This window comes from Mobula birostris, chromosome 26 (genome assembly GCF_030028105.1).
Source record: "Mobula birostris isolate sMobBir1 chromosome 26, sMobBir1.hap1, whole genome shotgun sequence".
In the NCBI taxonomy this organism is placed as follows: domain Eukaryota; kingdom Metazoa; phylum Chordata; class Chondrichthyes; order Myliobatiformes; family Myliobatidae; genus Mobula; species Mobula birostris.
The window spans coordinates 973,699-1,001,303 of NC_092395.1; the positions used below are offsets into that span (position 1 = coordinate 973,699).

General features: G+C 54.5%; 1 protein-coding gene across 1 annotated transcript in view; it reads left to right on the forward strand.

Annotated features, from left to right (window-relative positions):
- Window positions 1-27,605, forward strand: part of mef2b (myocyte enhancer factor 2b) — a 182,699-nt gene that overhangs the window by 109,910 nt on the left and 45,184 nt on the right. The window contains exons 4-5 of the mRNA XM_072244108.1: window positions 23,931-24,134; window positions 26,352-26,492. Of these exons, the coding sequence (XP_072100209.1) occupies window positions 23,931-24,134; window positions 26,352-26,492 (345 nt within the window). The remainder of the gene's footprint in view (window positions 1-23,930; window positions 24,135-26,351; window positions 26,493-27,605) is intronic.

Below are 27,605 nucleotides of genomic sequence, written 5' to 3' on the forward strand. Positions count from 1 at the left end.
TGAAGAGTGTGCAGAGAGGCCATGGGGAGACTGGTGAAGAGTGTACAGAGAGGCCATGGGGATACTGGTGAAGAGTGTGCAGAGGGGCCAGGGGGAGACTGGTGAAGAGTGTGCAGAGAGGCAGTGGGGAGACTGGTGAAGAGTGTGCAGAGAGGCCAAGGGAGACTGCTGAAGAGTGTGCAGAGAGGGCCAGGGGAGACTGGTGAAGAATGTGCGGAGAGGCAAGGGGGAGACTGGTGAAGAGTGTGTAGAGAGGCCATGGGGAGACTGGTGAAGAGTGTGCAGAGAGGGCCGTGGGAGACTGGTGAAGAGTGTGTAGAGAGGGCCATGGGGAAACTGGTGAAGAGTGTGCAGAGAGGGCCAGGGGGAGACTGGTGAAGAGTGTGCAGAGAGGGCCAGGGGAGACTGGTGAAGAGTGTACAGAGAGGACATGGGAATACTGGTGAAGAGTGTGCAGAGAGGCCATGGGGAGACTGGTGAAGAGTGTGCAGAGAGGCAAGTTGGAGTCTGGTGAAGAGTGTGTAGAGAGGTCCATGGGGAGACTGGTGAAGAGTGTGCAGAGAGGCCATGGGGAGACTTGTGAAGAGTGTGCAGAGAGGCAAGGGGGAGACTGGTGAAGAGTGTGCGTAGAGGCAAGGGAGAGACTGGTGAAGAGTGTGCGGAGAGGCTAGGAGGAGACTGGTGAAGAGTGTGCAGAGGGGCCAGGGAGAGACTGGTGAAGAGTGTGCAGAGAGGCCATGGGGAGACTGGTGAAAAGTGTGCAGAGAGGCCAAGGGAGACTGGTGAAGAGTGTGCAGAGAGGGCCAGGGGAGACTGGTGAAGAGTGTGTGGAGAGGCAAGGGGGAGACTGGTGAAGTGTGTGTAGAGAGGCCATGGGGAGACTGGTGAAGAGTGTGCAAAGAGGCCAGGTGGAGATTGGTGAAGAGTGTGCAGAGAGGCCGGCGGAGTGTGGTGAAGAGTGTGCAGAGAGGACCAGGGGGAGGCTGGTGAAGAGTGTGTAGAAAGGTCATGGGGAGACTGGTGAAGAGTGTGCAGAGAGGCCAAGGGAGACTGCTGAAGAGTGTGCAGAGAGGGCCAGGGGAGACTGGTGAAGAGTGTGCGGAGAGGCCATGGGGAGACTGGTGAAGAGTGTGCTGAGAGGCCATGGGGAGACTGGTGAAGAGTGTGCAGAGAGGCCATGGGGAGACTGGTGAAGAGTGTGCAGAGAGGCCATGGGGAGACTGGTGAAGAGTGTGTAGAGAGGCCATGGGGAGACTGGTGAAGAGTGTGCAGAGAGGCCAGGTGGAGATTGGTGAAGAGTGTGCAGAGAGGCCGGGGGAGACTGGTGAAGAGTGTGCAGAGAGGGCCGTGGGAGTCTGGTGAATAGTGTGCAGAGGGGGCCGTGGGAGTCTGGTGAAGAGTGTGCAGAGAGGACCAGGGGGAGACTGGTGAAGAGTGTGCAGAAAGACCATGGGGAGACTGGTGAAGAGTGTGCAGAAAGGCCATGGGGAGTCTGGTGAAGAGTGTGCAGAGAGGCCATGGGGAGACTGGTGAAGAGTGTGCCGAGAGGCGATGGGGAGACTGGTGAAGAGTGTGCAGAGACGGCCGGGGGAGACTGCTGAAGAGTGTGCAGAGAGGGCCGGGGGAGATTGGTGAAGAGTGTGCAGAGAGGCCATGGGGAGACTGGTGAAGAGTGTGCAGAAAGGTCATGGGGATACTGGTGAAGAGTGTGCAGAGAGGCCATGGGGAGACTGGTGAAGAGTACGCAGAGAGGCCATGTGGAGACCGGTGAGGTGGTGCAGAGAGGATAGGGGGAGACTGGTGAAGAGTGTGCAGAGAGGCCATGGGGCGACTGGTGAAGAGTGTGCAGAGAGGCCATGGGGACACTGGTGAAGAGTGTGCAGAGAGGTCCAGGGGGAGACTGGTGAAGAGTGCGCAGAGAGGGCCAGGGGAGACTGGTGAAGAATGTGTAGAGAGGGCCATGGGGAGACCGGTGAAGAGTGTGCGGAGAGGCAAGGGGGAGGCTGGTGAAGTGTGTGCAAAGTGGGCCGGTGGAGACTGGTGAAGAGTGTGCAGAGAGGGCCGGGGGAGACTGGTGAAGAGTGTGCAGAGAGGCCATGGGGAGACTGGTGAAGAGTGTGCAGAGAGGCCATGGGGAGACTGGTGAAGAGTGTGCGGAGAGGCAAGGGGGAGACTGGTGAAGAGTGTGCAGAGACGGCCGGGGGAGTCTGGTGAAGAGTGTGCAGAGAGGGCCGGGGGAGACTGGTGAAGAGTGTGCGGAGAGGCAAGGGGGAGACTGGTGAAGTGTGTGCAGAGACGGCCGGGGGAGACTGGTGAAGAGTGTGCAGAGAGGGCCGGGGGAGATTGGTGAAGAGTGTGCAGAGAGGCCATGGGGAGACTGGTGAAGAGTGTACAGAGAGGCCATGGGGATACTGGTGAAGAGTGTGCAGAGGGGCCAGGGGGAGACTGGTGAAGAGTGTGCAGAGAGGCAGTGGGGAGACTGGTGAAGAGTGTGCAGAGAGGCCAAGGGAGACTGCTGAAGAGTGTGCAGAGAGGGCCAGGGGAGACTGGTGAAGAATGTGCGGAGAGGCAAGGGGGAGACTGGTGAAGAGTGTGTAGAGAGGCCATGGGGAGACTGGTGAAGAGTGTGCAGAGAGGGCCGTGGGAGACTGGTGAAGAGTGTGTAGAGAGGGCCATGGGGAAACTGGTGAAGAGTGTGCAGAGAGGGCCAGGGGGAGACTGGTGAAGAGTGTGCAGAGAGGGCCAGGGGAGACTGGTGAAGAGTGTACAGAGAGGACATGGGAATACTGGTGAAGAGTGTGCAGAGAGGCCATGGGGAGACTGGTGAAGAGTGTGCAGAGAGGCAAGTTGGAGTCTGGTGAAGAGTGTGTAGAGAGGTCCATGGGGAGACTGGTGAAGAGTGTGCAGAGAGGCCATGGGGAGACTTGTGAAGAGTGTGCAGAGAGGCAAGGGGGAGACTGGTGAAGAGTGTGCGTAGAGGCAAGGGAGAGACTGGTGAAGAGTGTGCGGAGAGGCTAGGAGGAGACTGGTGAAGAGTGTGCAGAGGGGCCAGGGAGAGACTGGTGAAGAGTGTGCAGAGAGGCCATGGGGAGACTGGTGAAAAGTGTGCAGAGAGGCCAAGGGAGACTGGTGAAGAGTGTGCAGAGAGGGCCAGGGGAGACTGGTGAAGAGTGTGTGGAGAGGCAAGGGGGAGACTGGTGAAGTGTGTGTAGAGAGGCCATGGGGAGACTGGTGAAGAGTGTGCAAAGAGGCCAGGTGGAGATTGGTGAAGAGTGTGCAGAGAGGCCGGCGGAGTGTGGTGAAGAGTGTGTAGAGAGGACCAGGGGGAGGCTGGTGAAGAGTGTGTAGAAAGGTCATGGGGAGACTGGTGAAGAGTGTGCAGAGAGGCCAAGGGAGACTGCTGAAGAGTGTGCAGAGAGGGCCAGGGGAGACTGGTGAAGAGTGTGCGGAGAGGCCATGGGGAGACTGGTGAAGAGTGTGCTGAGAGGCCATGGGGAGACTGGTGAAGAGTGTGCAGAGAGGCCATGGGGAGACTGGTGAAGAGTGTGTAGAGAGGCCATGGGGAGACTGGTGAAGAGTGTGCAGAGAGGCCAGGTGGAGATTGGTGAAGAGTGTGCAGAGAGGCCGGGGGAGACTGGTGAAGAGTGTGCAGAGAGGGCCGTGGGAGTCTGGTGAATAGTGTGCAGAGGGGGCCGTGGGAGTCTGGTGAAGAGTGTGCAGAGAGGACCAGGGAGAGACTGGTGAAGAGTGTGCAGAAAGACCATGGGGAGACTGGTGAAGAGTGTGCAGAGAGGCCAGGTGGAGATTGGTGAAGAGTGTGCAGAGAGGCCGGGGGAGACTGGTGAAGAGTGTGCAGAGAGGCCAAGGGAGACTGCTGAAGAGTGTGCAGAGAGGGCCAGGGGAGACTGGTGAAGAGTGTGCGGAGAGGCAAGGGGGAGACTGGTGAAGAGTGTGCTGAGAGGCCATGGGGAGACTGGTGAAGAGTGTGCAGAGAGGCCATGGGGAGACTGGTGAAGAGTGTGCAGAGAGGCCATGGGGAGACTGGTGAAGAGTGTGTAGAGAGGCCATGGGGAGACTGGTGAAGAGTGTGCAGAGAGGCCAGGTGGAGATTGGTGAAGAGTGTGCAGAGAGGCCGGGGGAGACTGGTGAAGAGTGTGCAGAGAGGGCCGTGGGAGTCTGGTGAATAGTGTGCAGAGGGGGCCGTGGGAGTCTGGTGAAGAGTGTGCAGAGAGGACCAGGGGGAGACTGGTGAAGAGTGTGCAGAAAGACCATGGGTAGACTGGTGAAGAGTGTGCAGAAAGGCCATGGGGAGTCTGGTGAAGAGTGTGCAGAGAGGCCATGGGGAGACTGGTGAAGAGTGTGCCGAGAGGCGATGGGGAGACTGGTGAAGAGTGTGCAGAGACGGCCGGGGGAGACTGCTGAAGAGTGTGCAGAGAGGGCCGGGGGAGATTGGTGAAGAGTGTGCAGAGAGGCCATGGGGAGACTGGTGAAGAGTGTGCAGAGGGGCCAGGGGGAGACTGGTGAAGAGTGTGCAGAGAGGCAGTGGGGAGACTGGTGAAGAGTGTGCAGAGAGGCCAAGGGAGACTGCTGAAGAGTGTGCAGAGAGGGCCAGGGGAGACTGGTGAAGAATGTGCGGAGAGGCAAGGGGGAGACTGGTGAAGAGTGTGTAGAGAGGCCATGGGGAGACTGGTGAAGAGTGTGCAGAGAGGGCCGTGGGAGACTGGTGAAGAGTGTGTAGAGAGGGCCATGGGGAAACTGGTGAAGAGTGTGCAGAGAGGGCCAGGGGGAGACTGGTGAAGAGTGTGCAGAGAGGGCCAGGGGAGACTGGTGAAGAGTGTACAGAGAGGACATGGGAATACTGGTGAAGAGTGTGCAGAGAGGCCATGGGGAGACTGGTGAAGAGTGTGCAGAGAGGCAAGTTGGAGTCTGGTGAAGAGTGTGTAGAGAGGTCCATGGGGAGACTGGTGAAGAGTGTGCAGAGAGGCCATGGGGAGACTTGTGAAGAGTGTGCAGAGAGGCAAGGGGGAGACTGGTGAAGAGTGTGCGTAGAGGCAAGGGAGAGACTGGTGAAGAGTGTGCGGAGAGGCTAGGAGGAGACTGGTGAAGAGTGTGCAGAGGGGCCAGGGAGAGACTGGTGAAGAGTGTGCAGAGAGGCCATGGGGAGACTGGTGAAAAGTGTGCAGAGAGGCCAAGGGAGACTGGTGAAGAGTGTGCAGAGAGGGCCAGGGGAGACTGGTGAAGAGTGTGTGGAGAGGCAAGGGGGAGACTGGTGAAGTGTGTGTAGAGAGGCCATGGGGAGACTGGTGAAGAGTGTGCAAAGAGGCCAGGTGGAGATTGGTGAAGAGTGTGCAGAGAGGCCGGCGGAGTGTGGTGAAGAGTGTGCAGAGAGGACCAGGGGGAGGCTGGTGAAGAGTGTGTAGAAAGGTCATGGGGAGACTGGTGAAGAGTGTGCAGAGAGGCCAAGGGAGACTGCTGAAGAGTGTGCAGAGAGGGCCAGGGGAGACTGGTGAAGAGTGTGCGGAGAGGCCATGGGGAGACTGGTGAAGAGTGTGCTGAGAGGCCATGGGGAGACTGGTGAAGAGTGTGCAGAGAGGCCATGGGGAGACTGGTGAAGAGTGTGTAGAGAGGCCATGGGGAGACTGGTGAAGAGTGTGCAGAGAGGCCAGGTGGAGATTGGTGAAGAGTGTGCAGAGAGGCCGGGGGAGACTGGTGAAGAGTGTGCAGAGAGGGCCGTGGGAGTCTGGTGAATAGTGTGCAGAGGGGGCCGTGGGAGTCTGGTGAAGAGTGTGCAGAGAGGACCAGGGGGAGACTGGTGAAGAGTGTGCAGAAAGACCATGGGGAGACTGGTGAAGAGTGTGCAGAGAGGCCAGGTGGAGATTGGTGAAGAGTGTGCAGAGAGGCCGGGGGAGACTGGTGAAGAGTGTGCAGAGAGGACCAGGGGGAGTCTGGTGAACAGTGTGCAGAAAGACCATGGGGAAACTGGTGAAGAGTGTGCAGAAAGGCCATGGGGAGACTGGTGAAGAGTGTGCAGAGAGGCCATGGGGAGACTGGTGAAGAGTGTGCCGAGAGGCGATGGGGAGACTGGTGAAGAGTGTGCAGAGACGGCCGGGGGAGACTGCTGAAGAGTGTGCAGAGAGGGCCGGGGGAGATTGGTGAGGAGTGTGCAGAGAGGCCATGGGGAGACTGGTGAAGAGTGTGCAGAAAGGTCATGGGGATACTGGTGAAGAGTGTGCAGAGAGGCCATGGGGAGACTGGTGAAGAGTACGCAGAGAGGCCATGTGGAGACCGGTGAGGTGGTGCAGAGAGGATAGGGGGAGACTGGTGAAGAGTGTGCAGAGAGGCCATGGGGCGACTGGTGAAGAGTGTGCAGAGAGGCCATGGGGACACTGGTGAAGAGTGTGCAGAGAGGTCCAGGGGGAGACTGGTGAAGAGTGCGCAGAGAGGGCCAGGGGAGACTGGTGAAGAATGTGTAGAGAGGGCCATGGGGAGACCGGTGAAGAGTGTGCGGAGAGGCAAGGGGGAGGCTGGTGAAGTGTGTGCAAAGTGGGCCGGTGGAGACTGGTGAAGAGCGTGCAGAGAGGGCCGGGGGAGACTGGTGAAGAGTGTGCAGAGAGGCCATGGGGAGACTGGTGAAGAGTGTGCAGAGATGCCATGGGGATACTGGTGAAGAGTGTGCAGAGAGGCCATTGGGAGACTGGTGAAGAGTTTGCAGAGAGGCAAGGGGGAGTCTGGTGAAGAGTGTGTAGAGAGGTCCATGGGGAGACTGGTGAAGAGTGAACAGAGACGCCATGGATATACTGGTGAAGAGTGTGCAGAGGGGCCAGGGGCAGACTGGTGAAGAGTGTGCAGAGAGGCAGTGGGGAGACTGGTGGAGAGTGTGCAGAGAGGCCAAGGGAGACTGCTGAAGAGTATGCAGAGAGGGCCAGGGGAGACTGGTGAAGAATGTGCGGAGAGGCAAGGGGGAGACTGGTGAAGAGTGTGTAGAGAGGCCATGGGGAGACTGGTGAAGAGTGTGCAGAGAGGGCCGTGGGAGACTGCTGAAGAGTGTGTGGAGAGGGCCATGGGGAAACTGGTGAAGAGTGTGCAGTGAGGGCAGGGGGAGACTGGTGAAGAGTGCGCAGAGAGGGCCAGGGGAGACTGGTGAAGAGTGTGTAGAGAGGGCCATGGGGAGACCGGTGAGGTGGTGCAGAGAGGATAGGGGGAGACTGGTGAAGAGTGTGCAGAGAGGCCATGGGGCGACTGGTGAAGAGTGTGCAGAGAGGCCAGGGGGAGACTGTTGAAGAGTGTGCACAGAGGGCCGGGGAAGACTGGCGAAGAGTGTGCAGAGAGGGCAGGGGGAGACTGGTGAAGAGTGTGGAAAGAGGGCCATGGGGAGACTGGTGAAGAGTGTGCAGAGAGGCCATGGGGAGACTGGTGAAGAGTGTGTAGAGAGGCCATGGGGAGGCTGGTGAAGAGTGTGCGGAGAGGCAAGGGGGAGGCTGGTGAAGTGTGTGCAAAGAGGGCCGGTGGAGACTGGTAAAGAGTGTGCAGAGAGGCCATGGGGAGACTGGTGAAGAGTGCGCAGAGAGGCCATGTGGAGACTGGTGAAGAGTGTGCAGAGAAGCCATGGGAAGACTGGTGAAGAATGTGCAGAGAGGCAAGGGGGAGTCTGGTGAAGAGTGTTTAGAGAGGGCCAGGGGAGACTGGTGAAGAGTGCGCAGAGAGGGCCGGGGGAGACTGGTGAAGAGTGTGTAAAGAGGGCCATTGGGGGACTGGTGAAGAGTGTGCTGAAAGGCCATGGGGAGATTGGTGAAGAGTGTGCAGAGAGGCCATGGGGAGACTGGTGAAGAGTGTGCAGAGAGGCCATGGGGAGACTGGTGAAGAGTGTGCGGAGAGGCAAGGGGGAGACTGGTGAAGAGTGTGCAGAGACGGCCGGGGGAGTCTGGTGAAGAGTGTGCAGAGAGGGCCGGGGGAGACTGGTGAAGAGTGTGCGGAGAGGCAAGGGGGAGACTGGTGAAGTGTGTGCAGAGACGGCCGGGGGAGACTGGTGAAGAGTGTGCAGAGAGGGCCGGGGGAGATTGGTGAAGAGTGTGCAGAGAGGCCGTGGGGAGACTGGTGAAGAGTGTACAGAGAGGCCATGGGGATACTGGTGAAGAGTGTGCAGAGGGGCCAGGGGGAGACTGGTGAAGAGTGTGCAGAGAGGCAGTGGGGAGACTGGTGAAGAGTGTGCAGAGAGGCCAAGGGAGACTGCTGAAGAGTGTGCAGAGAGGGCCAGGGGAGACTGGTGAAGAATGTGCCGAGAGGCAAGGGGGAGACTGGTGAAGAGTGTGTAGAGAGGCCATGGGGAGACTGGTGAAGAGTGTGCAGAGACGGCCGTGGGAGACTGGTGAAGAGTGTGTAGAGAGGGCCATGGGGAAACTGGTGAAGAGTGTGCAGAGAGGGCCAGGGGGAGACTGGTGAAGAGTGTGCAGAGAGGGCCAGGGGAGACTGGTGAAGAGTGTACAGAGAGGACATGGGAATACTGGTGAAGAGTGTGCAGAGAGGCCATGGGGAGACTGGTGAAGAGTGTGCAGAGAGGCAAGTTGGAGTCTGGTGAAGAGTGTGTAGAGAGGTCCATGGGGAGACTGGTGAAGAGTGTGCAGAGAGGCCATGGGGAGACTTGTGAAGAGTGTGCAGAGAGGCAAGGGGGAGACTGGTGAAGAGTGTGCGTAGAGGCAAGGGAGAGACTGGTGAAGAGTGTGCGGAGAGGCTAGGAGGAGACTGGTGAAGAGTGTGCAGAGGGGCCAGGGAGAGACTGGTGAAGAGTGTGCAGAGAGGCCATGGGGAGACTGGTGAAAAGTGTGCAGAGAGGCCAAGGGAGACTGGTGAAGAGTGTGCAGAGAGGGCCAGGGGATACTGGTGAAGAGTGTGTGGAGAGGCAAGGGGGAGACTGGTGAAGTGTGTGTAGAGAGGCCATGGGGAGACTGGTGAAGAGTGTGCAAAGAGGCCAGGTGGAGATTGGTGAATAGTGTGCAGAGAGGCCGGCGGAGTGTGGTGAAGAGTGTGCAGAGAGGACCGGGGGAGGCTGGTGAAGAGTGTGCAGAGAGGCCAAGGGAGACTGCTGAAGAGTGTGCAGAGAGGGCCAGGGGAGACTGGTGAAGAGTGTGCGGAGAGGCAAGGGGGAGACTGGTGAAGAGTGTGCTGAGAGGCCATGGGGAGACTGGTGAAGAGTGTGCAGAGAGGCCATGGGGAGACTGGTGAAGAGTGTGCAGAGAGGCCATGGGGAGACTGGTGAAGAGTGTGTAGAGAGGCCATGGGGAGACTGGTGAAGAGTGTGCAGAGAGGCCAGGTGGAGATTGGTGAAGAGTGTGCAGAGAGGCCGGGGGAGACTGGTGAAGAGTGTGCAGAGAGGGCCGTGGGAGTCTGGTGAATAGTGTGCAGAGGGGGCCGTGGGAGTCTGGTGAAGAGTGTGCAGAGAGGACCAGGGGCAGACTGGTGAAGAGTGTGCAGAAAGACCATGGGGAGACTGGTGAAGAGTGTGCAGAAAGGCCATGGGGAGACTGGTGAAGAGTGTGCAGAGAGGCCAGGTGGAGATTGGTGAAGAGTGTGCAGAGAGGCCGGGGGAGACTGGTGAAGAGTGTGCCGAGAGGGCCGTGGGTGTCTGGTGAAGAGTGTGCAGAGGGGGCCGTGGGAGTCTGGTGAAGAGTGTGCAGAGAGGACCAGGGGGAGTCTGGTGAACAGTGTGCAGAAAGACCATGGGGAGACTGGTGAAGAGTGTGCAGAAAGGCCATGGGGAGACTGGTGAAGAGTGTGCAGAGAGGCCATGGGGAGACTGGTGAAGAGTGTGCCGAGAGGCGATGGGGAGACTGGTGAAGAGTGTGCAGAGACGGCCGGGGGAGACTGCTGAAGAGTGTGCAGAGAGGGCCGGGGGAGATTGGTGAAGAGTGTGCAGAGAGGCCATGGGGAGACTGGTGAAGAGTGTGCAGAAAGGTCATGGGGATACTGGTGAAGAGTGTGCAGAGAGGCCATGGGGAGACTGGTGAAGAGTACGCAGAGAGGCCATGTGGAGACCGGTGAGGTGGTGCAGAGAGGATAGGGGGAGACTGGTGAAGAGTGGGCAGAGAGGCCATGGGGCGACTGGTGAAGAGTGTGCAGAGAGGCCATGGGGACACTGGTGAAGAGTGTGCAGAGAGGTCCAGGGGGAGACTGGTGAAGAGTGCGCAGAGAGGGCCAGGGGAGACTGGTGAAGAATGTGTAGAGAGGGCCATGGGGAGACCGGTGAAGAGTGTGCGGAGACGGCCGGGGGAGACTGGTGAAGAGTGTGCAGAGAGGGCCGGGGGAGACTGGTGAAGAGTGTGCGGAGAGGCAAGGGGGAGACTGGTGAAGAGTGTGCAGAGACGCCATGGGGATACTGGTGAAGAGTATGCAGAGAGGCCATTGGGAGACTGGTGAAGAGTGTGCAGAGAGGCAAGTGGGAGTCTGGTGAAGAGTGTGTAGAGAGGTCCATGGGGAGACTAGTGAAGAGTGCGCAGAGAGGCCATGGGGAGACTTGTGAAGAGTGCGCAGAGAGGCCAGGTGCAGATTGGTGAAGAGTGTGCAGAGATGCAAGGGGGAGACTGGTGAAGAGTGTGCGGAGAGGCAAGGGAGAGACTGGTGAAGAGTGTGCGGAGAGGCTAGGAGGAGACTGGTGAAGAGTGTGCAGAGGGGCCAGGGGGAGACTGGTGAAGAGTGTGCAGAGAGGCCATGGGGAGACTGGTGAAGAGTGTGCAGCGAGGCCAAGGGAGACTGGTGAAGAGTGTGCAGAGAGGGCCAGGGGAGACTGGTGAAGAGTGTGTGGAGAGGCAAGGGGGAGACTGGTGAAGAGTGTGTAGAGAGGCCATGGGGAGACTCGTGAAGAGTGTGCAGAGAGGCCAGGTGGAGATTAGTGAAGAGTTGCAGAGAGGCCGGCGGAGACTGCTGAAGAGTGTGCAGAGAGGGCCGTGGGAGTCTGGTGAAGAGTGTGCAGAGAGGACCAGGGGGAGACTGGTGAAGAGTGTGTAGAAAGGTCATGGGGAGACTGGTGAAGAGTGTGCAGAGAGGCCAAGGGAGACTGCTGAAGAGTGTGCAGAGAGGGCCAGGGGAGACTGGTGAAGAGTGTGCTGAGTGGCCATGGGGAGACTGGTGAACAGTGTGCAGAGAGGGCCATGGAGAGACTGGTGAAGAGTGTGCAGAGAGGTCCAAGGGAAGACTGGCGAAGAGTGTGCAGAGAGGGCCAGGGGAAACTGGTGAAGAGTGTATATAGAGGGCCATGGGGAGACCGGTGAGGAGCTGCAGAGAGGATAGGGGCAGACTGGTGAAGAGTGTGCAGAGAGGCCATGGGGAGACTGGTGAAGAGTGTGCAGAGAGGCCATGGGGAGACTGGTGAAGAGTGTGCAGAGAGGCCAAGGCAGACTGGTGAAGAGTGTGCAGGGAGGGCCAGGGGAGACTGGTGAAGAGTGTGTAGAGAGGCCATGGGGAGACTGGTGAAGAGTGTGCAGAGAGGCCAGGTGGAGATTGGTGAAGAGTGTGCAGAGAGGCCGGGGGAGGCTGGTGAAGAGTGTGCAGAGAGGGCCGTGGGAGTCTGGTGAAGAGTGTGCAGAGGGGGCCGTGGGAGTCTGGTGAAGAGTGTGCAGAGAGGACCAGGGGGAGACTGGTGAACAGTGTGCAGAAAGACCATGGGGAGACTGGTGAAGAGTGTGCAGAAAGGCCATGGGGAGACTGGTGAAGAGTGTGCAGAGAGGCCAGGTGGAGATTGGTGAAGAGTGTGCAGAGAGGCCGGGGGAGACTGGTGAAGAGTGTGCAGAAAGGGCCGTGTGAGTCTGGTGAAGAGTGTGCAGAGGGGGCCGTGGGAGTCTGATGAAGAGTGTGCAGAGAGGACCAGGGGGAGACTGGTGAACAGTGTGCAGAAAGACCATGGGGATACTGGTGAAGAGTGTGCAGAAAGGCCATGGGGAGACTGGTGAAGAGTGTGCAGAGAGGCCATGGGGAGACTGGTGAAGAGTGTGCCGAGAGGCGAGGGGGAGACTGGTGAAGAGTGTGCAGAGACGGCCGGGGGAGTCTGCTGAAGAGTGTGCAGAGAGGGCCGGGAGAGATTGGTGAAGAGTGTGCAGAGAGGCCATGGGGATACTGGTGAAGAGTGTGCAGAGAGGCCATTGGGAGACTGGTGAAGAGTGTGCAGAGAGGCCATGGGGAGACTGGTGAAGAGTACGCAGAGAGGCCATGTGGAGACCGGTGAGGTGGTGCAGAGAGGATAGGGGGAGACTGGTGAAGAGTGCGCAGAGAGGCCATGGGGCGACTGGTGAAGAGTGTGCAGAGAGGCCATGGGGACACTGGTGAAGAGTGTGCAGAGAGGGCCAGGGGGAGACTGGTGAAGAGTGTGAGAGAGGACCAGGGGGAGACTGGTGAACAGTGTGCAGAAAGACCATGGGGAGACTGGTGAAGAGTGTGCAGAAAGGCCATGGGGAGACTGGTGAAGAGTGTGCAGAGAGGCCATGGGGAGACTGGTGAAGAGTGTGCAGAGAGGCCATGGGGAGACTGGTGAAGAGTGTGCAGAGAGGCCATGGGGAGACTGGTGAAGAGTGTGCCGAGAGGCGAGGGGGAGACTGGTGAAGAGTGTGCAGAGACGGCCGGGGGAGACTGCTGAAGAGTGTGCAGAGAGGGCCGGGAGAGATTGGTGAAGAGTGTGCAGAGAGGCCATGGGGATACTGGTGAAGAGTGTGCAGAGAGGCCATTGGGAGACTGGTGAAGAGTGTGCAGAGAGGCCATGAGGAGACTGGTGAAGAGTACACAGAGAGGCCATGTGGAGACCGGTGAGGTGGTGCAGAGAGGATAGGGGGAGACTGGTGAAGAGTGTGCAGAGAGGCCATGGGGCGACTGGTGAAGAGTGTGCAGAGAGGGCCAGGGGGAGACTGGTGAAGAGTGCGCAGAGAGGCCTTTTGGAGACTGGTGAAGAGTGTGCAGAGAGGGAAGGGGGAGTCTGGTGAAGAGTGTGCCGAGAGGCGAGGGGGAGACTGGTGAAGAGTGTGCAGAGACGGCCGGGGGAGACTGCTGAAGAGTGTGCAGAGAGGGCCGGGGGAGATTGGTGAAGAGTGTGCAGAGGGGGCCGTGGGAGTCTGGTGAAGAGTGTGCAGAGAGAACCAGGGGGAGACTGGTGAAGAGTGTGCAGAAAGACCATGGGGAGACTTGTGAAGATGTGCAGAAAGGCCATGGGGAGACTGGTGAAGAGTGTGCAGAGAGGCCATGGGGAGACTGGTGAAGAGTGTGCAGAGAGGCCATGGGGAGACTGGTGAAGAGTGTGCTGAGAGGCGAGGGGGAGACTGGTGAAGAGTGTGCAGAGACGGCCGGGGGAGACTGCTGAAGAGTGTGCAGAGAGGGCCTGGGGAGATTGGTGAAGAGTGTGCAGAGAGGCCATGGGGAGACTGGTGAAGAGTGTGTATAGAGGCCATGGGGATACTGGTGAAGAGTGTGCAGAGAGGCCATTGGGAGACTGGTGAAGAGTGTGCAGAGAGGACATGGGGAGACTGGTGAAGAGTACGCAGAGAGGCCATGTGGAAACTGGTGAAGAGTGTGCAAAGAGGCCATGGGGAGACTGGTGAATAGTGCGCAGAGAGGCCATGCGGAGACTGGTGAAGAGTGTGCGGAGAGGCAAGGGGGAGACTGGTGAAAGGTGTGCGGAGAGGCCAGGAGGAGACTGGTGAAGAGTGTGCAGAGGGGCCAGTGGGAGACTGGTGAAGAGTGTGCAGAGAGGCCATGGGGAGACTGGTGAAGATTGTGCAGAGAGGCCAAGGGAGACTGGTGAAGAGTGTGCAGAGAGGGCCAGGGGAGACTGGTGAAGAGTGTGTGGAGAGGCAAGGGGGAGACTGGTGAAGAGTGTGTAGAGAGGCCATGGGGAGACTGGTGAAGAGTGTGCAGAGAGGCCAGGTGGAGACTGGTGAAGAGTGTGCAGAGAGGCCGGTGGAGACTGGTGAAGAGTGTGCAGAGAGGGCCGTGGGAGTCTGGTGAAGAGTGTGCAGAGGGGGCCGTGGGAGTCTGGTGAAGAGTGTGCAGAGAGGGCCGGGGGAGATTGGTGAAGAGTGTGCAGAGAGGCCATGGGGAGACTGGTGAAGAGTGTGCAGAGAGGCCATGGGGATACTGGTGAAGAGTGTGCAGAGAGGCCATTGGGAGACTGGTGAAGAGTGTGCAGAGAGGCCATTGGGAGACTGGTGAAGAGTGTGCAGAGAGGCAAGGGGGAGTCTGGTGAAGAGTGTGTAGAGAGGTCCATGGGGAGACTGGTGAAGAGTGTGCAGAGAGGCCATGGGGAGACTGGTGAAGAGTGCGCAGAGAGGCCATGCGGAAACTGGTGAAGAGTGTGCAGAGAGGCCATGGGGAGACTGGTGAAGAGTGTGCGGAGAGGCAAGGGGGAGACTGGTGAAGAGTGTGCGGAGAGGCCAGGAGGAGACTGGTGAAGAGTGTGCAGAGGTGCCAGTGGGAGACTGGTGAAGAGTGTGCAGAGAGGCCATGGGGAAACTAGTGAAGAGTGTGCAGAGAGGCCAAGGGAGACTGGTGAAGAGTGTGCAGAGAGGGCCAGGGGAGACTGGTGAAGAGTGTTTGGAGAGGCAAGGGGGAGACTGGTGAAGAGTGTGTAGAGAGGCCATGGGGAGACTGGTGAAGAGTGTGCAGAGAGGCCAGGTGGAGACTGGTGAAGAGTGTGCAGAGAGGCCGGTGGAGACTGGTGAAGAGTGTGCAGAGAGGGTCGTGGGAGTCTGGTGAAGAGTGTGCAGAGGGGGCCTTGGGAGTCTGGTGAAGAGTGTGCAGAGAGGACCTGGGGGAGACTGGTGAAGAGTGTGCGGAAAGGCCATGGGGAGACTGGTGAAGAGTGTGCAGAAAGGTCATGGGGAGACTGGTGAAGAGTGTGCAGAGAGGCCAAGGGAGACTGCTGAAGAGTGTGCAGAGAGGGCCAGGGGAGACTGGTGAAGAGTGTGCGGAGAGGCAAGGGGGAGACTGGTGAAGAGTGTGCTGAGAGGCCATGGGGAGACTGGTGAAGAGTGTGCAGAGAGGGCCATGGGGAGACTGGTGAAGAGTGTACAGAGAGGGCCAGGGGAAACTGGTGAAGAGTGTATGGAGAGGGACATGGGGAGACCGGTGAGGAGCTGCAGAGAGGATAGGGGGAGACTGGTGAAGAGTGTGCAGAGAGGCCATGTCGAGACTGGTGAAGAGTGTGCAGAGAGGCCATGGGGAGGCTGGTGAAGAGTGTGCAGAGAGGCCATGGGGAGAATGGTGAAGAGTGTGCGGAGAGGCCAAGGGAGACTGGTGAAGAGTGTGCAGAGAGGGCCAGGGGAGACTGGTGAAGAGTGTGTGGAGAGGCAAGGGGGAGACTGGTGAAGAGTGTGTAGAGAGGCCATGGGGAGACTGGTGAAGAGTGTGCAGAGAGGCCAGGTGGAGATTGGTGAAGAGTGTGCAGAGAAGCCGGGGGAGACTGGTGAAGAGTGTGCAGAGAGGCCATGTCGAGACTGGTGAAGAGTGTGCAGAGAGGCCATGGGGAGGCTGGTGAAGAGTGTGCAGAGAGGCCATGGGGAGAATGGTGAAGAGTGTGCGGAGAGGCCAAGGGAGACTGGTGAAGAGTGTGCAGAGAGGGCCAGGGGAGACTGGTGAAGAGTGTGTGGAGAGGCAAGGGGGAGACTGGTGAAGAGTGTGTAGAGAGGCCATGGGGAGACTGGTGAAGAGTGTGCAGAGAGGCCAGGTGGAGATTGGTGAAGAGTGTGCAGAGAAGCCGGGGGAGACTGGTGAAGAGTGTGCAGAGAGGGTCGTGGGAGTCTGGTGAAGAGTGTGCAGAGGGGGCCGTGGGAGTCTGGTGAAGAGTGTGCAGAGAGGACCAGGGGGAGACTGGTGAAGATGTGCAGAAAGGCCATGGGGAGACTGGTGAAGAGTGTGCAGAGAGGCCATGGGGAGACTGGTGAAGAGTGTGCCGAGAGGCGAGGGGGAGACTGGTGAAGAGTGTGCAGAGACGGCCGGGGGAGACTGCTGAAGAGTGTGCAGAGAGGGCCGGAGGAGATTGGTGAAGAGTGTGCAGAGAGGCCATGGGGAGACTGGTGAAGAGTGTGCATAGAGGCCATGGGGATACTGGTGAAGAGTGTGCAGAGAGGCCATTGGGAGACTGGTGAAGAGTGTGCAGAGAGGCCATGGGGAGACTGGTGAAGAGTACGCAGAGAGGCCATGTGGAAACTGGTGAAGAGTGTGCAGAGAGGCCATGGGGAGACTGGTGAAGAGTGTGCGGAGAGGCCAGGGGGAGACTGGTGAAGAGTGTGCAGAGAGGGCCGGGGGAGACTGGTGAAGAGTGTGCAGAGGGGGCCGGGGGAGACTGGTGAAGAGTGTGCAGAGAGGCCATGGGGAGACTGGTGAAGAGTGTGCAGAGAGGGCTGGGGGAGACTGGTGAAGAGTATGCAGAGAGGGCTGGCGGAGACTGGTGAAGAGCCCGTGGAGAGGGCCAGGGGAGACTGTTGAAGAGTGTGCAGAGAGGCCATGGGGAGACTGGTGAAGAGTGTGCAGAGAGGCCATGGGGAGACTGGTGAAGAGTGTGCAGAGATGCCATTGGGAGACTGGTGAAGAGTGTGCAGAGAGGGCCGGGGGGAGACTGGTGAAGAGTGTGCAGAGAGGGCCGGGGGAGACTGGTGAAGAGAATGCAGAGAGGGCCGGGGGAGACTGGTGAAGAGTGTGCAGAAAGGACCGGGGGAGACAGGTGAAGAGTGCGCAGAGAGGGCCGGGGGAGACTGGTGAAGAGTGTGCAGAGAGGCCATGTGGAGACTGGTGAAGAGTGTGCGGAGAGGCCATGGGGAGACTGGTGAAGAGTGTGCAGAGAGGCCAGGGGGAGGCTGGTGAAGAGTGTGCGGAGAGGCAAGGGAGAGTCTGGTGAAGAGTGTGCAGAGAGGGCCGGGGGGAGTTGTCAGCACCTGCACAAAAATAACTACTGCTAGGAAGGTCAAATGGGCTCGGCCTTTTCTCATTGGGGCCAAGGAGGACGGGAGATGACCTGATAGTGCGTATAAGGTGGTGAGAGGCAGAGGTTAAGTGTACTGTTAGAGACGTTTTCCCAGGGCAGAAATGGCTAATATGGGAGGACGTGATTTTGAGGTGACTGGAGGTGAGAACAGGGGAAGTGTCAGAGGTAGGTTGTTACACAGAGGGAGGTGGGTGTGTGGAATGCATTGGTAGTGGAGACAGATACATTAGAGACACATGGTTGATAGAAAAATGGAGGGTTATGCGAGGGAGAAGGGTTCAAGTTCAAAGCTCAAAGTAAGTTTAATATCAAAGTAGTTATAAGTCACCATATACAACTCTGAGGTTCATTTCTTGAGCACATCCTCAATAAATCCATAGAATAATAACCATAATAGGATCAGTGAAAGATCCCAGAAACCTGGGCGTTCAACCAGCGTGCAGAAAGTCAACAGACTGTGCAAATAGGGAAAAGAAAGAAATAATAATAATAAATAAATAAACAATAAATAACGAGAATCTGCAATGAAGAGCCCTTGAAAGTGAATCCATAGGTTGTGGGAATAGTTCTGTGAAGTTCTCCCCTTTGGTTCAAGAGCATGATGGTTGAGGGGTAGTAACTGTTCCTGAACCTGGTGGTGTGGGTCCTGGGGCACCTTTAGAAAGATCTTAGAGTAGGTTTTATACAGGTTGGCCAAAGAGCCCATACTGTGTACTGTTCTCTGTTCCCTGTTCTGTAACAGGTGATGTGCTTGGTATTGCAATGCTCCTGGCTGTGCAAAGCTGGAGCCCTGCCTTCTACGTGTCCCTCATCGAAAGCTCCTTCCTTGTCCTTAGATTCCTGTAGGATGTCCCAAGACTGTGAAGGGGCTGTGGCAATGAAGGTCCCCCTGTCAGTTTTGGCCCAGCTGAAACCTTCCATGAGATTATCCACTGTTTTCATATTAATTTAGAAAGAAACAACCATCTGATTTGCATGAAATTTGCCTAATTTCTGGTTGTGAGTCAGCAGTCACAGGACCAGTGCAGCGGTGCCCATTCAGTGACGAGGCTGCGGTGGGAGTCAGAACCGGGTGCCTCCCCGTCAACCAGCGGTCATTTACCATGTGTGAAGTTCCCCCATTCTCGGTGCTATCTTTGACTTGTGATATTCTCATCCAAGTATCGGTTTCTGCCCCTTTTCAAATTGCTGTTCAGCAAGTCTCTTATTTATAAATGAGCTCTGTGACTGTGGATTTTCTGGGGAGCTGAAGGAATGTTCTTTCTTTCTTTCCCTGGCCTCTGTACACTGCTACCGAAGGCTTACACTTAGTGTCCACCCTGCAGACCATCTCTTTTTCCATCCTCCTTCTCTCTTCCATTCCCCATTCTGGCTCTCCTCCCACCCCTTATTTTCTCTTCACCCGCTCATCACCTCCCTCTGGCACCCCCCTCCTCTCCTTTCTCCCACGGTCACTCTCCTCTCCTATCAGATTGCTCCTTCTTCAGCCCTTTAGCTCTTTCACCTGTCACCTCCCAGTTAGTTCCTTCCTTCATCCCCCCAACTATAGCTTCACCTATCACCTTCTAAAATTGTCCTCCTTCCCCTCCCCCACCCTCTTATTCTGGCCTCTTCCCCTGGCCTCTTCCCCCTTCCTTTCCTGTTCTAATGAAGGATCTTGGCCCAAAGAATCAACTATTTATTCCTCCGCCTCCCCCAATAAATGCTGCCTCACTTGCTCAGTTTCTCCAGCGCCTTGTGTGTGTTGCTCAAGATTTCCAGCATCTGCTGAATCTCGTGTTAAAAAATTAGCTTTATTTGTGACATGTACATCGAAACATTCAGTCAGTGACCAATATGGTCCGCTATTGCTGGTCCGCAAGTGTCACCGTGCTTCCAGCACCAACAGAGTGTGCCCACAACTTACTAACCCGCACGCCTTTAGAATGTGGGAGGAAAGCAGAGCACCTGGGAGAAACCCGTGTGTCCACGGGGAAAACGTACCAACTCCTTACAAACAGTGGTGGATTTGACCCTAATCACAGTCGCTGTAAAGCCTCGTGTTAACCGCTGCACTCCCGCACTTGTGTTTAGGCCTGTCTGAGGAGACGCCATAGGGTCTGTCCGCAGCAACGCCTTGGCGCACTGGTGGTTTGTGGGGTCACTTTTGGCGTCAGTTAGGGCAGATCATAAAGTCCAAAATACATTTATTATTGTATGTACCCATATACAATGCTGAGACTCATCGTCTTGCAGGCAGCCACAAGACAAAGAAACACACTAGAATCCGTGAAGAACTCCACACAACAAAGACAGTCAAACATCCAATGTGTGAAAAGGAGCAAATTGTGCAAACGATTAAAAAATAGTAAACAAATAACATAAACCAGAGTGCCCGAAAGTGAGTCCCTAAGCACGGAACCCATTCATTGCCGAGGCACGTGTTGCCAGTCCCGGAACCAAAGACAGAATGTCTGTTTGCACAATATGTCTGCTTTTGCACATTGGTTGTTTGTCAGTCTTTATTGATGTATAGTTTTTCTTAAATTCTGTTGTATTTCTCTATTTTCCTGTGAATGCCTGCAAGAAAATGAACCTCGAGGTAGTAAATGGTAACATGCACCTACATCAATAATAGATTTACTTTGGTAACTGGCGTTGTTTTAAATGCAAAGGTCTCTGCTATCTCAGTGACTGGTGCTGGGCAGTAGTGGCTGGCTGCTGGCTCGAGGGCACACGTTAATGCAGATTCTGCATGGGAGTGGGAGTGTGAGGCTCGGGGGAGCCGTGCAGCCTGCATTGTCACACTCCTGCTGTACGTGCAGAGTGTCATTCACACCGCCAGGATCTTGTGGGCTGACAACAGCCCTTTGTGTACAGACAGTGGGTGGTAAAGACAGCCCAACCTCCCCCACAGACTGCGCTCGTAGAAGCAGATCAGAGGGAGTTCATAGCCCATAGTCCCCATGCCAGCTCCTTGAAGGAGCTCGTAACTTGTGCACCACCCCTGCACTCACTCTACAAGTTATCTCAGAGTCAGTGCGGATTGGGAAAACATCTCCTCCTCACTGGCAATCAACACTATCGCACCTCAGGGGTGTGTGCTTAACCCGCTGCTCTTCTCTCTCTGCGTTCATGACTGTGTGGCTAGGCACAGCCCAAATGCCATCTATAAGTTTGTCGATGACACAACTGTTGTTGGCAGAATCTCAGTAAGTGGCAAAGAGGTGTACAGGAGTGAGATAGATCACTTGATTGAGTGGTGTCAAAACAACAAACTTGCACAGCATCAGTAAGACCAAGGAATTGCTTGTTGACTTCAGGAAGGGGAAGCCAAGGGAACACACACCATTCCTTGTCGACAGATAAGCAGTGGAAAGAGTGAACAGTTTCAAGTTCCTGGGTGTCAACATCTCTGAAGATCTGTCCTGGCACAACGTATTGATGCAAATAAGAAGGCACACCTGTGACTATATTTCATTAGGAGTTTGACATTTAGTATGTCACCAGTCACCAAAGACTTGCACCAATTTCAACTGTTGTACCATAGAGAGCACTCAAACTGGGTGTGTCACCGTCTGGTATGGAGGGGCCACTGTACAGGACTGGAAAAAGCTGCAGGAAATTGTAAAGTCAGCCGGCTCCATCATGGGCACTAGATTCTGCAGCATCGAGGATATATTCAAAAGGCAATGTCTTAACCTGGCTTCATCCATCATTAAGGACCCCCATCACCCAGGACGTGCTGTCTTCTCATTGCTACCATCAGGGAGGAGGTACAGGAGCCTGAAGGCTATAGGAAGGATGTGGAAGCATTGGAAAGGGTACAGAGGAGATTTACCAGGATGCTACCTGGTTTAGAGAGTATGGATTATGATCAGAGATTAAGGGAGCTAGGGCTTTACTCTTTGGAGAGAAGGAGGATGAGAGGAGACATGATAGAGGTATACAAGATGATAAGAGGAATAGATAGAGTGGATAGCCAGCGTCTTTTCCCCAGGGCACCACTGCTCAATACAAGAGGACATGGCTTTAAGGTAAGGGGTGGGAAGTTCAAGGGGGATATTAAAGGTTTTTTACTCAGAGAGTGGTTGGTGCGTGGAATGCACTGCCTGAGTCAGTGGTGGAGGCAGATACACTAGTGAAGTTTAAGAGACTACTAGACAGGTATATGGAGGAATTTAAGGTGGGGGCTTATATGGGAGGCAGGGTTTGAGGGTCGGCACAACATTGTGGGCCGAAGGGCCTGTACTGTGCTGTACTGTTCTACGTTCTATGTTAAGACACACACTCAATGTTTTAGGAACAGATTCTTCCCCTCTGCCATCAGATTTCTGAAGAGTCCATGAACACTACCTCGCTATGCAACCCAGCCTGCGGATATATATATATATGTATGAAACACCCTGGTTTCTTTGGCTGCGTAAATCAAAGATGACCTCCAGCCCCACCAAACTCCATAAGATTGAGGTGTGCTTGATCCCACCCCAAACCCTGGTTTGTGCGGATGCTGTGTCATTTGCTACCCTGTTACAAAATAATGCCACAAAACAACACACAGTACACTGCACATGATTAAAGGAATTATATTTATGTATCTTCACTAAAGGGTTAGTAAAGAAAAACAAAAAGAAAAGGGCCCATTCTAATTAAACAGTCAAATGTGCACAAGCTGGAGCTCATCTTGAACTTCTCTGTCACTCGCACGTAGGGCCCTGGGTCAGCGTGAATGCCCACACCACCTTCCGAACTTCGCTCGCAATCCATCTCGAACAAACGGGTCTCCCACCGAATCGTATGCCACGACCGGTTCTCCCTAGCATCTTCCCTCTTCATCTCCCCCCCTAACAAAAGCTCCAAGCCTAACCTTAGGGTCCCGCACCAGAGACACCTCTCCTTAATCCCTTAATCCGACCATTCTAATTGGATGGCATGGCACACATTTCTCCTCTTTCTTGTCTTCAATGGTAACCCAAACAAGCATGAAAACAGTAATAATATGAACCAGGCATTTATATATATATATATATATATATATATAGACACACACACACACACACACACACACACATATATATATAAGTCTATTGAATATTGAAAGGCCTAGATCCTGGATGGAGTGGTATGAAGACAATGTTTCCAATAGTCAGGGAGTCTAGAAACAGAGGGCACAGCCTCAGAATAGAGGCACATCCATTTAGAACAGAGATGAGAATGAATTCCTTTAGCCACAAGGTGCTGAATCTGTGGAATTCATTGCCATAGACAGCTGGGGAGGCCAAGCCTTTGGGAATATTTAAAGCAGAGGTTAATAGATTCTTGATTTTTCAGGGTGTGAAAGGTTACAGGGAGAAGGCAGGAAAGTGGGGTTGAGCTGGATAATAAATCAGCCATGAGAGAGTGGCAGAACAGACTCAATGGACCAAATGGCTTAATTCTGCTCCTATGTCTTATGATCTTAAATATATCTAATGACTTGGCCTCCATAGCCATCTGTGGCGATGAATTCTACAGATTGACTATCATCTGGCTAAAGACATCGCCAAGAGTTGAGTGGCTGGCTCCATGTCCTGTTGAATTTGATGAGACCACAGTCTCTCCAGATGCCATGTTGCACACAGAGGCTCTCTGGGATGTCTTGGCTCCATGTAAAGTCTTCACCACAACAGACCCCTCATCCCACCTGTGGAGATGGATGGTCACATTGAAATCCTGCCCTGCTCCACATTCCCAGACTTGTACTTCCCAGATGGGTGTGGAGAGTGGACTTCCAGTCCTGAGGAGTGGTTTATATGTTTTACCACATTGTAGGTGCTACATAAATTCAAAGGTTAGATTTTTACAGTGCTTCGATGGGCTGGGAGAATGTGAATCTATGCTTAAGCTGAACAAGAATGAGTTAGTTATTTTTGTTCATTCAAAGACAATGTTGAGTTTATTGTCATCTGCACAGGTACGTTTGTGTACAGATGCAATGAAAAACTTAACTTGCAGCAGCATCGCAGGCATGCAACATCAGCAAAACAACATACACGAGAAAGACATAACCAGAAATTAAACAATTTTTACAAGAAAGAAGACAATTAGAACAAATCAGAGTGGTCACAGTATTGCTATACTGAGGTGGTGATTAGAATTTTACAGGTTGGTTCAAGCACTGAATATTTGCTGGTGTGGGACTTCAGGCTTCTTTCTGTACCCCCTACCTGAAGGGAGCTGCAAGAAGTTAACATGGCTCGGGTGGTGGAGATCTTTGAAGATGGAGGTTGCCTTGTTGAAGCAGTCCCTCCTGTATATACTACCAATGGTGGGGAGGGGTGTATCTTTGTATTGGGCTGAGTCCTCTACTCTCTACAACGTCTTGTATTCCTGTGTATTCAGATTGCCATACCAGACCATGATGTAACCAGTCTAGATATTTTCTTCCAACGGAACATCTAGAGAAGTTTGTTAGAATGCTCGTTGACAAACCAAACCTCCTTAATCTCCTAAGAAAGTAAAGACGCTGCTGTGCCTTCTTTGTGATTGTATCTATGTGCTGGTCACAGGACAGGTCCTTTGATATGTTCACATCAGTTCTGTTCACAGTGGGCTTCTCTTAGCCCATTGTCAGTGGAATTGGAATTGGTTTATACCAACACCTGTACCAAGAAACTTGGCTTACATCTGTCCTTGAGCATGATGCTACGTGACTTCAGAGTTTTATATCTTCTGCCTGATGGGAGAGGAGAGAAAGAACATCCGGGTTGGGTGGGTCTTTGATTATGCTGCTTGCTTTGTACTGAGGCAGAATCCAGGGAGAGGAGGCTGGTTCTGTGATGTGCTGAGGCGTGTCCACAACTCTCTACAGTCGCATGCAGAGCAGTTGCCACACTAAACTGTGATGAATCTGGAACGGATGCTTTCAGTGGTGCATTGATAAAAGTTGTTGAAGGTTGACGGGAGATATGCTGAAACCAGACTCCCACCTCTGCTGATCTCTGACCTTTTCCCTCCATAGGTGACCTTCACCAAGCGGAAGTTTGGTCTGATGAAGAAGGCGTACGAGTTGAGCGTGCTGTGTGACTGCGAGATTGCCCTTATCATCTTTAACAGCACCAACCGGCTCTTCCAGTATGCCAGCACGGACATGGACCGCGTCCTGCTCAAGTACACAGAGTACAGTGAGCCTCATGAGAGCCGCACCAACTCCGATATCCTTGAGGTGAGGAGACCAAGGGTGGGTGGTGTGCTTCGATCTCCCTCCCTTGAGTGCTAGGGATTGAATCTGGGAGTCCAGGGCCACAGTAGGGGCTTGGTCACTCAGTCTGGAGGTGAGGAACCACTCCATTCAAGTGGTGATGTTTGGAATCTCCCAAGGGTTCAAGAAAGCCCGGTCACTGAGTATTTCAAAGCTGAGACACAGAGACTCTGGGAGATGTGGGGATTCAGTGGGAAGCTAGAAGCAAAGCCTCCTCCGTTGGTTGGGGTCAAGCATGGATGTTGCATACTGGCTGTTTATGTGATGCTCAAGCTTGAGCAGTACAACATGGAGAGCAAGCTGTTGCCCATGCAGCCAACTCCTCATCTCCATGCAGCTGATGGAACAGCAGAGACTGATACAGGTTGGCACCAGTGGCAATGCAGGGGTTGTCAATCAGCATTGACCTCAACATAGGACTGCCTTGGGGATGCTAGCTTTGGATTTTTCCTCGGGGTTTAGTCCTGAGGACCTCCCCACGTGTTTTCCTTTTCCTCGATGTGCTGCTAACCATGTCTGACGAAGCCCCGTCTGCCTGAAGTGAGTTTTAGGTGCCAGTAATCTGCCTTTGCTCCTTCTCCTGTCAGTAGAAACGGCTCCGCTGGGCTTAGTAGCTCAGCCATTTGTGAAGGCCAGGAGCTGGACTTGGTTGTCAGAGGCTATTTGAGACGCACGCCATTGGCAGTGTTTTAACAGATAGTGGGAGCTGATCCCCACCAGCCCCATCTCCACCCCCTCCCCCCCCCCCCCGCTATGACAACCCTAAAGAACTGAAGCTGGAAGTGAGGGATCAGGATTGGATGGCTAACGTTAGGACCAGACTCTTCAGTCCACTGAGCCCAGAAAAGCTTTTCTGCTCCCGTCCACCCATTCACCATCACTGCCAGTCATCCCACCTCCTCCTGATGGCCTGAAGCAGGTATTTGGATGGCTGGAAGAGACAGCTCCACATACTGAGTGACTGAGAGTAGAGGGACATTGAGATTCCAAATGGTCCTGTCTGTGTTACCGTTTCCTGAGGCAGTAATAACCCCTACTGAGTGAGAGGGACGGAAAGGCGAGGAGACTGATGGAGAGGGGTGGGAGGGGTTTTGTGTGAAGCAAAAAAGTGATGGACCAAGGGGCTTCTTTGTGTGCCTTAAGTTGTTGTAAGATTCTATAATTGTAAGTGGTGGGGAGGAAGTGAATGGAAGGGGATTTCTTCTGTACTTTTTTGAAGAGTTTGGTGGATGTGGGTGTCAGTGATAAGATTCCTACTTGCTCTGGGCTGTTGGTTGGTAGAAGTCTGATGCAACCTGCTACTGAGCCCACACCCTGCACACCAGCTGCAGGACTGCAGTCACATTGACCAGAGCGGAAAGAACATCAGATATTGTTCATTGTGAAGCAGACACAGAAGACTCCTTTGGTCCCTAAAACTACCTTCTACCAAGACCCACCCACCCCCATTGGACACCTTCAGTGATGAGGTCATGGATACAACCTCAGTGCAGACGGGCCATGCTGACACGGGTTGTTTCCCACAGTCCATCCCAAGGCTGCGAGAACCTTCCTGCAGCATGGAATTGTCTTACCGCTCTGACCAACAGGAGATTTATAGAGCTGAAGGTTACTGAACGGTTACTGTGTCCTGAGCTTCGCTAACCACTCCTGGTGTGGGGCTTTCAGTGCCAGTGGTTACACACACCCTTTTGCTCTTCCATGACATGCCAGGAGCGAGAGTTTACTGCCTGTTACGCCGCTAGTGGTTGGGACAGTAATGATGGTCTTCCATCTCTGACAGTGTTTGGAGCTTCCTTCATTGTGTCTGTACTTCCTCTCGGTTTTCACTATAGTCAGTCATGCAAGTCCCGGGTGGAGACTCAGGAATATTGTCACACTCAGATTAAGAAGGATTCTTCATTAATAGCATAGTTTGACCAATCAAGATTGTTAGCCCTGAGCTGAACCCCCAAACCTGGAGGGCCAGTGAACCACTCTCAGTCTGTCCTTTACCCTTTAACCTGTTTGATATGGGTGACCCTGCCAAGGGCTAAAGCATAAAGCCCTGACTCCAGCCAGCAGAGCTCTCTGTGTGACTGAGGCACGCAAACCTCCAACCCTACAACAAGGTTGTGGTTCTTTTGAAGGTTACTCCAAGGAAACGTGACACTAAAACTTTGAAATTCTGATTGTCCTCAGACACTAAGGAAGAAGGGTTTGAATGGCTGTGAGAGCCCAGACCCAGACACCGATGACCCGATGGAGCCTAACCTGGATGTCAGTGACAAATACAGGAAGTATGAAATGGTGAATCACATGACAAACAGACAGAGAGTTTGTGTAAGTAGATCAGAATGGTTTATCTTTCTATAAAGTAATTTACCTTCTCTTCCTCCTTCCCACATCTGCCCAAACCAAGCCACCCGTTATTCAACTAGAACTGTCTGCACGTGGACACTGCTCCCAGCACAACGTACAGGATTCTGCTCCTGGCAGGTAACGCCTTGTCGGTCAAAGGCACTAACTGCATCCGAGGAGCAGAGCAACGGGCCCACGTTCTGTTCTTCCCGTCTTTCCTTCCTTTAGAGATACAGCACGGTGACAGGCCCTTCTGGCCCGAAGAGCCCGTGTGACCAATCACACCCGCGCTGACCAATCACACCCATGCTGCCTAATCACACCCGCATCGCCCAATCACACCCGCATCACCAATCACACCTGTGCTGCCCAATCACACCTGCGTGCCCAATCACACCCGCATCACCAATCACACCGGCATCACCAATCACACCCGCGTGACCAATCACACCCGCGTCGCCCAATCACACCCGCGTGACCAATCACACCCGTGTCGCCCAATCACACCCGTGTCGCCCAATCACACCCGTGCTGACCAATCACACCCGCGTGAGCAATCACACCCGTGTTGACCAATCACACCTGTGTGACCAATTAACCTAAATACCCGTACATCTTTGGAATGTGGGAGGAAACCCATGCCGTCATGGGGAGAACATACAAACTCCTTACGTACAGTGGTGGGTTTGAACCTGGATCGCTGGTGCTGTAAGAACATTATGCTAATGGCTACATTTCTATTTCAACCATTTCTGAAGCTTCCTTCTGTAGCTATACCATCCCCCAGTCCCAGGCTTTTGGTCATCCCCAAGTTTAATCGCCCCACTGTTGGCCCCTCCTAGTCCCAAACTCGGGAGTTCCTTCTTAAGGCTTTCTACCTATCCCTGCACTCCAACTGCTGTTAAACCTTCCTCTCATCATTGGTCACCTGCTCTGATCGCCTTTGTTGTTTGTTTAAACTGCTGTGCAGGATCTGGATGAATGAGAAACTCTTGAAATGGATGTAACTGCATTTTGTAAATTCTACATCATGGGATTTCAGATAGTGCTGCAAATTGGCGTAGGAACCTGGAAATGTGCAAAAGCAGAGAGGCG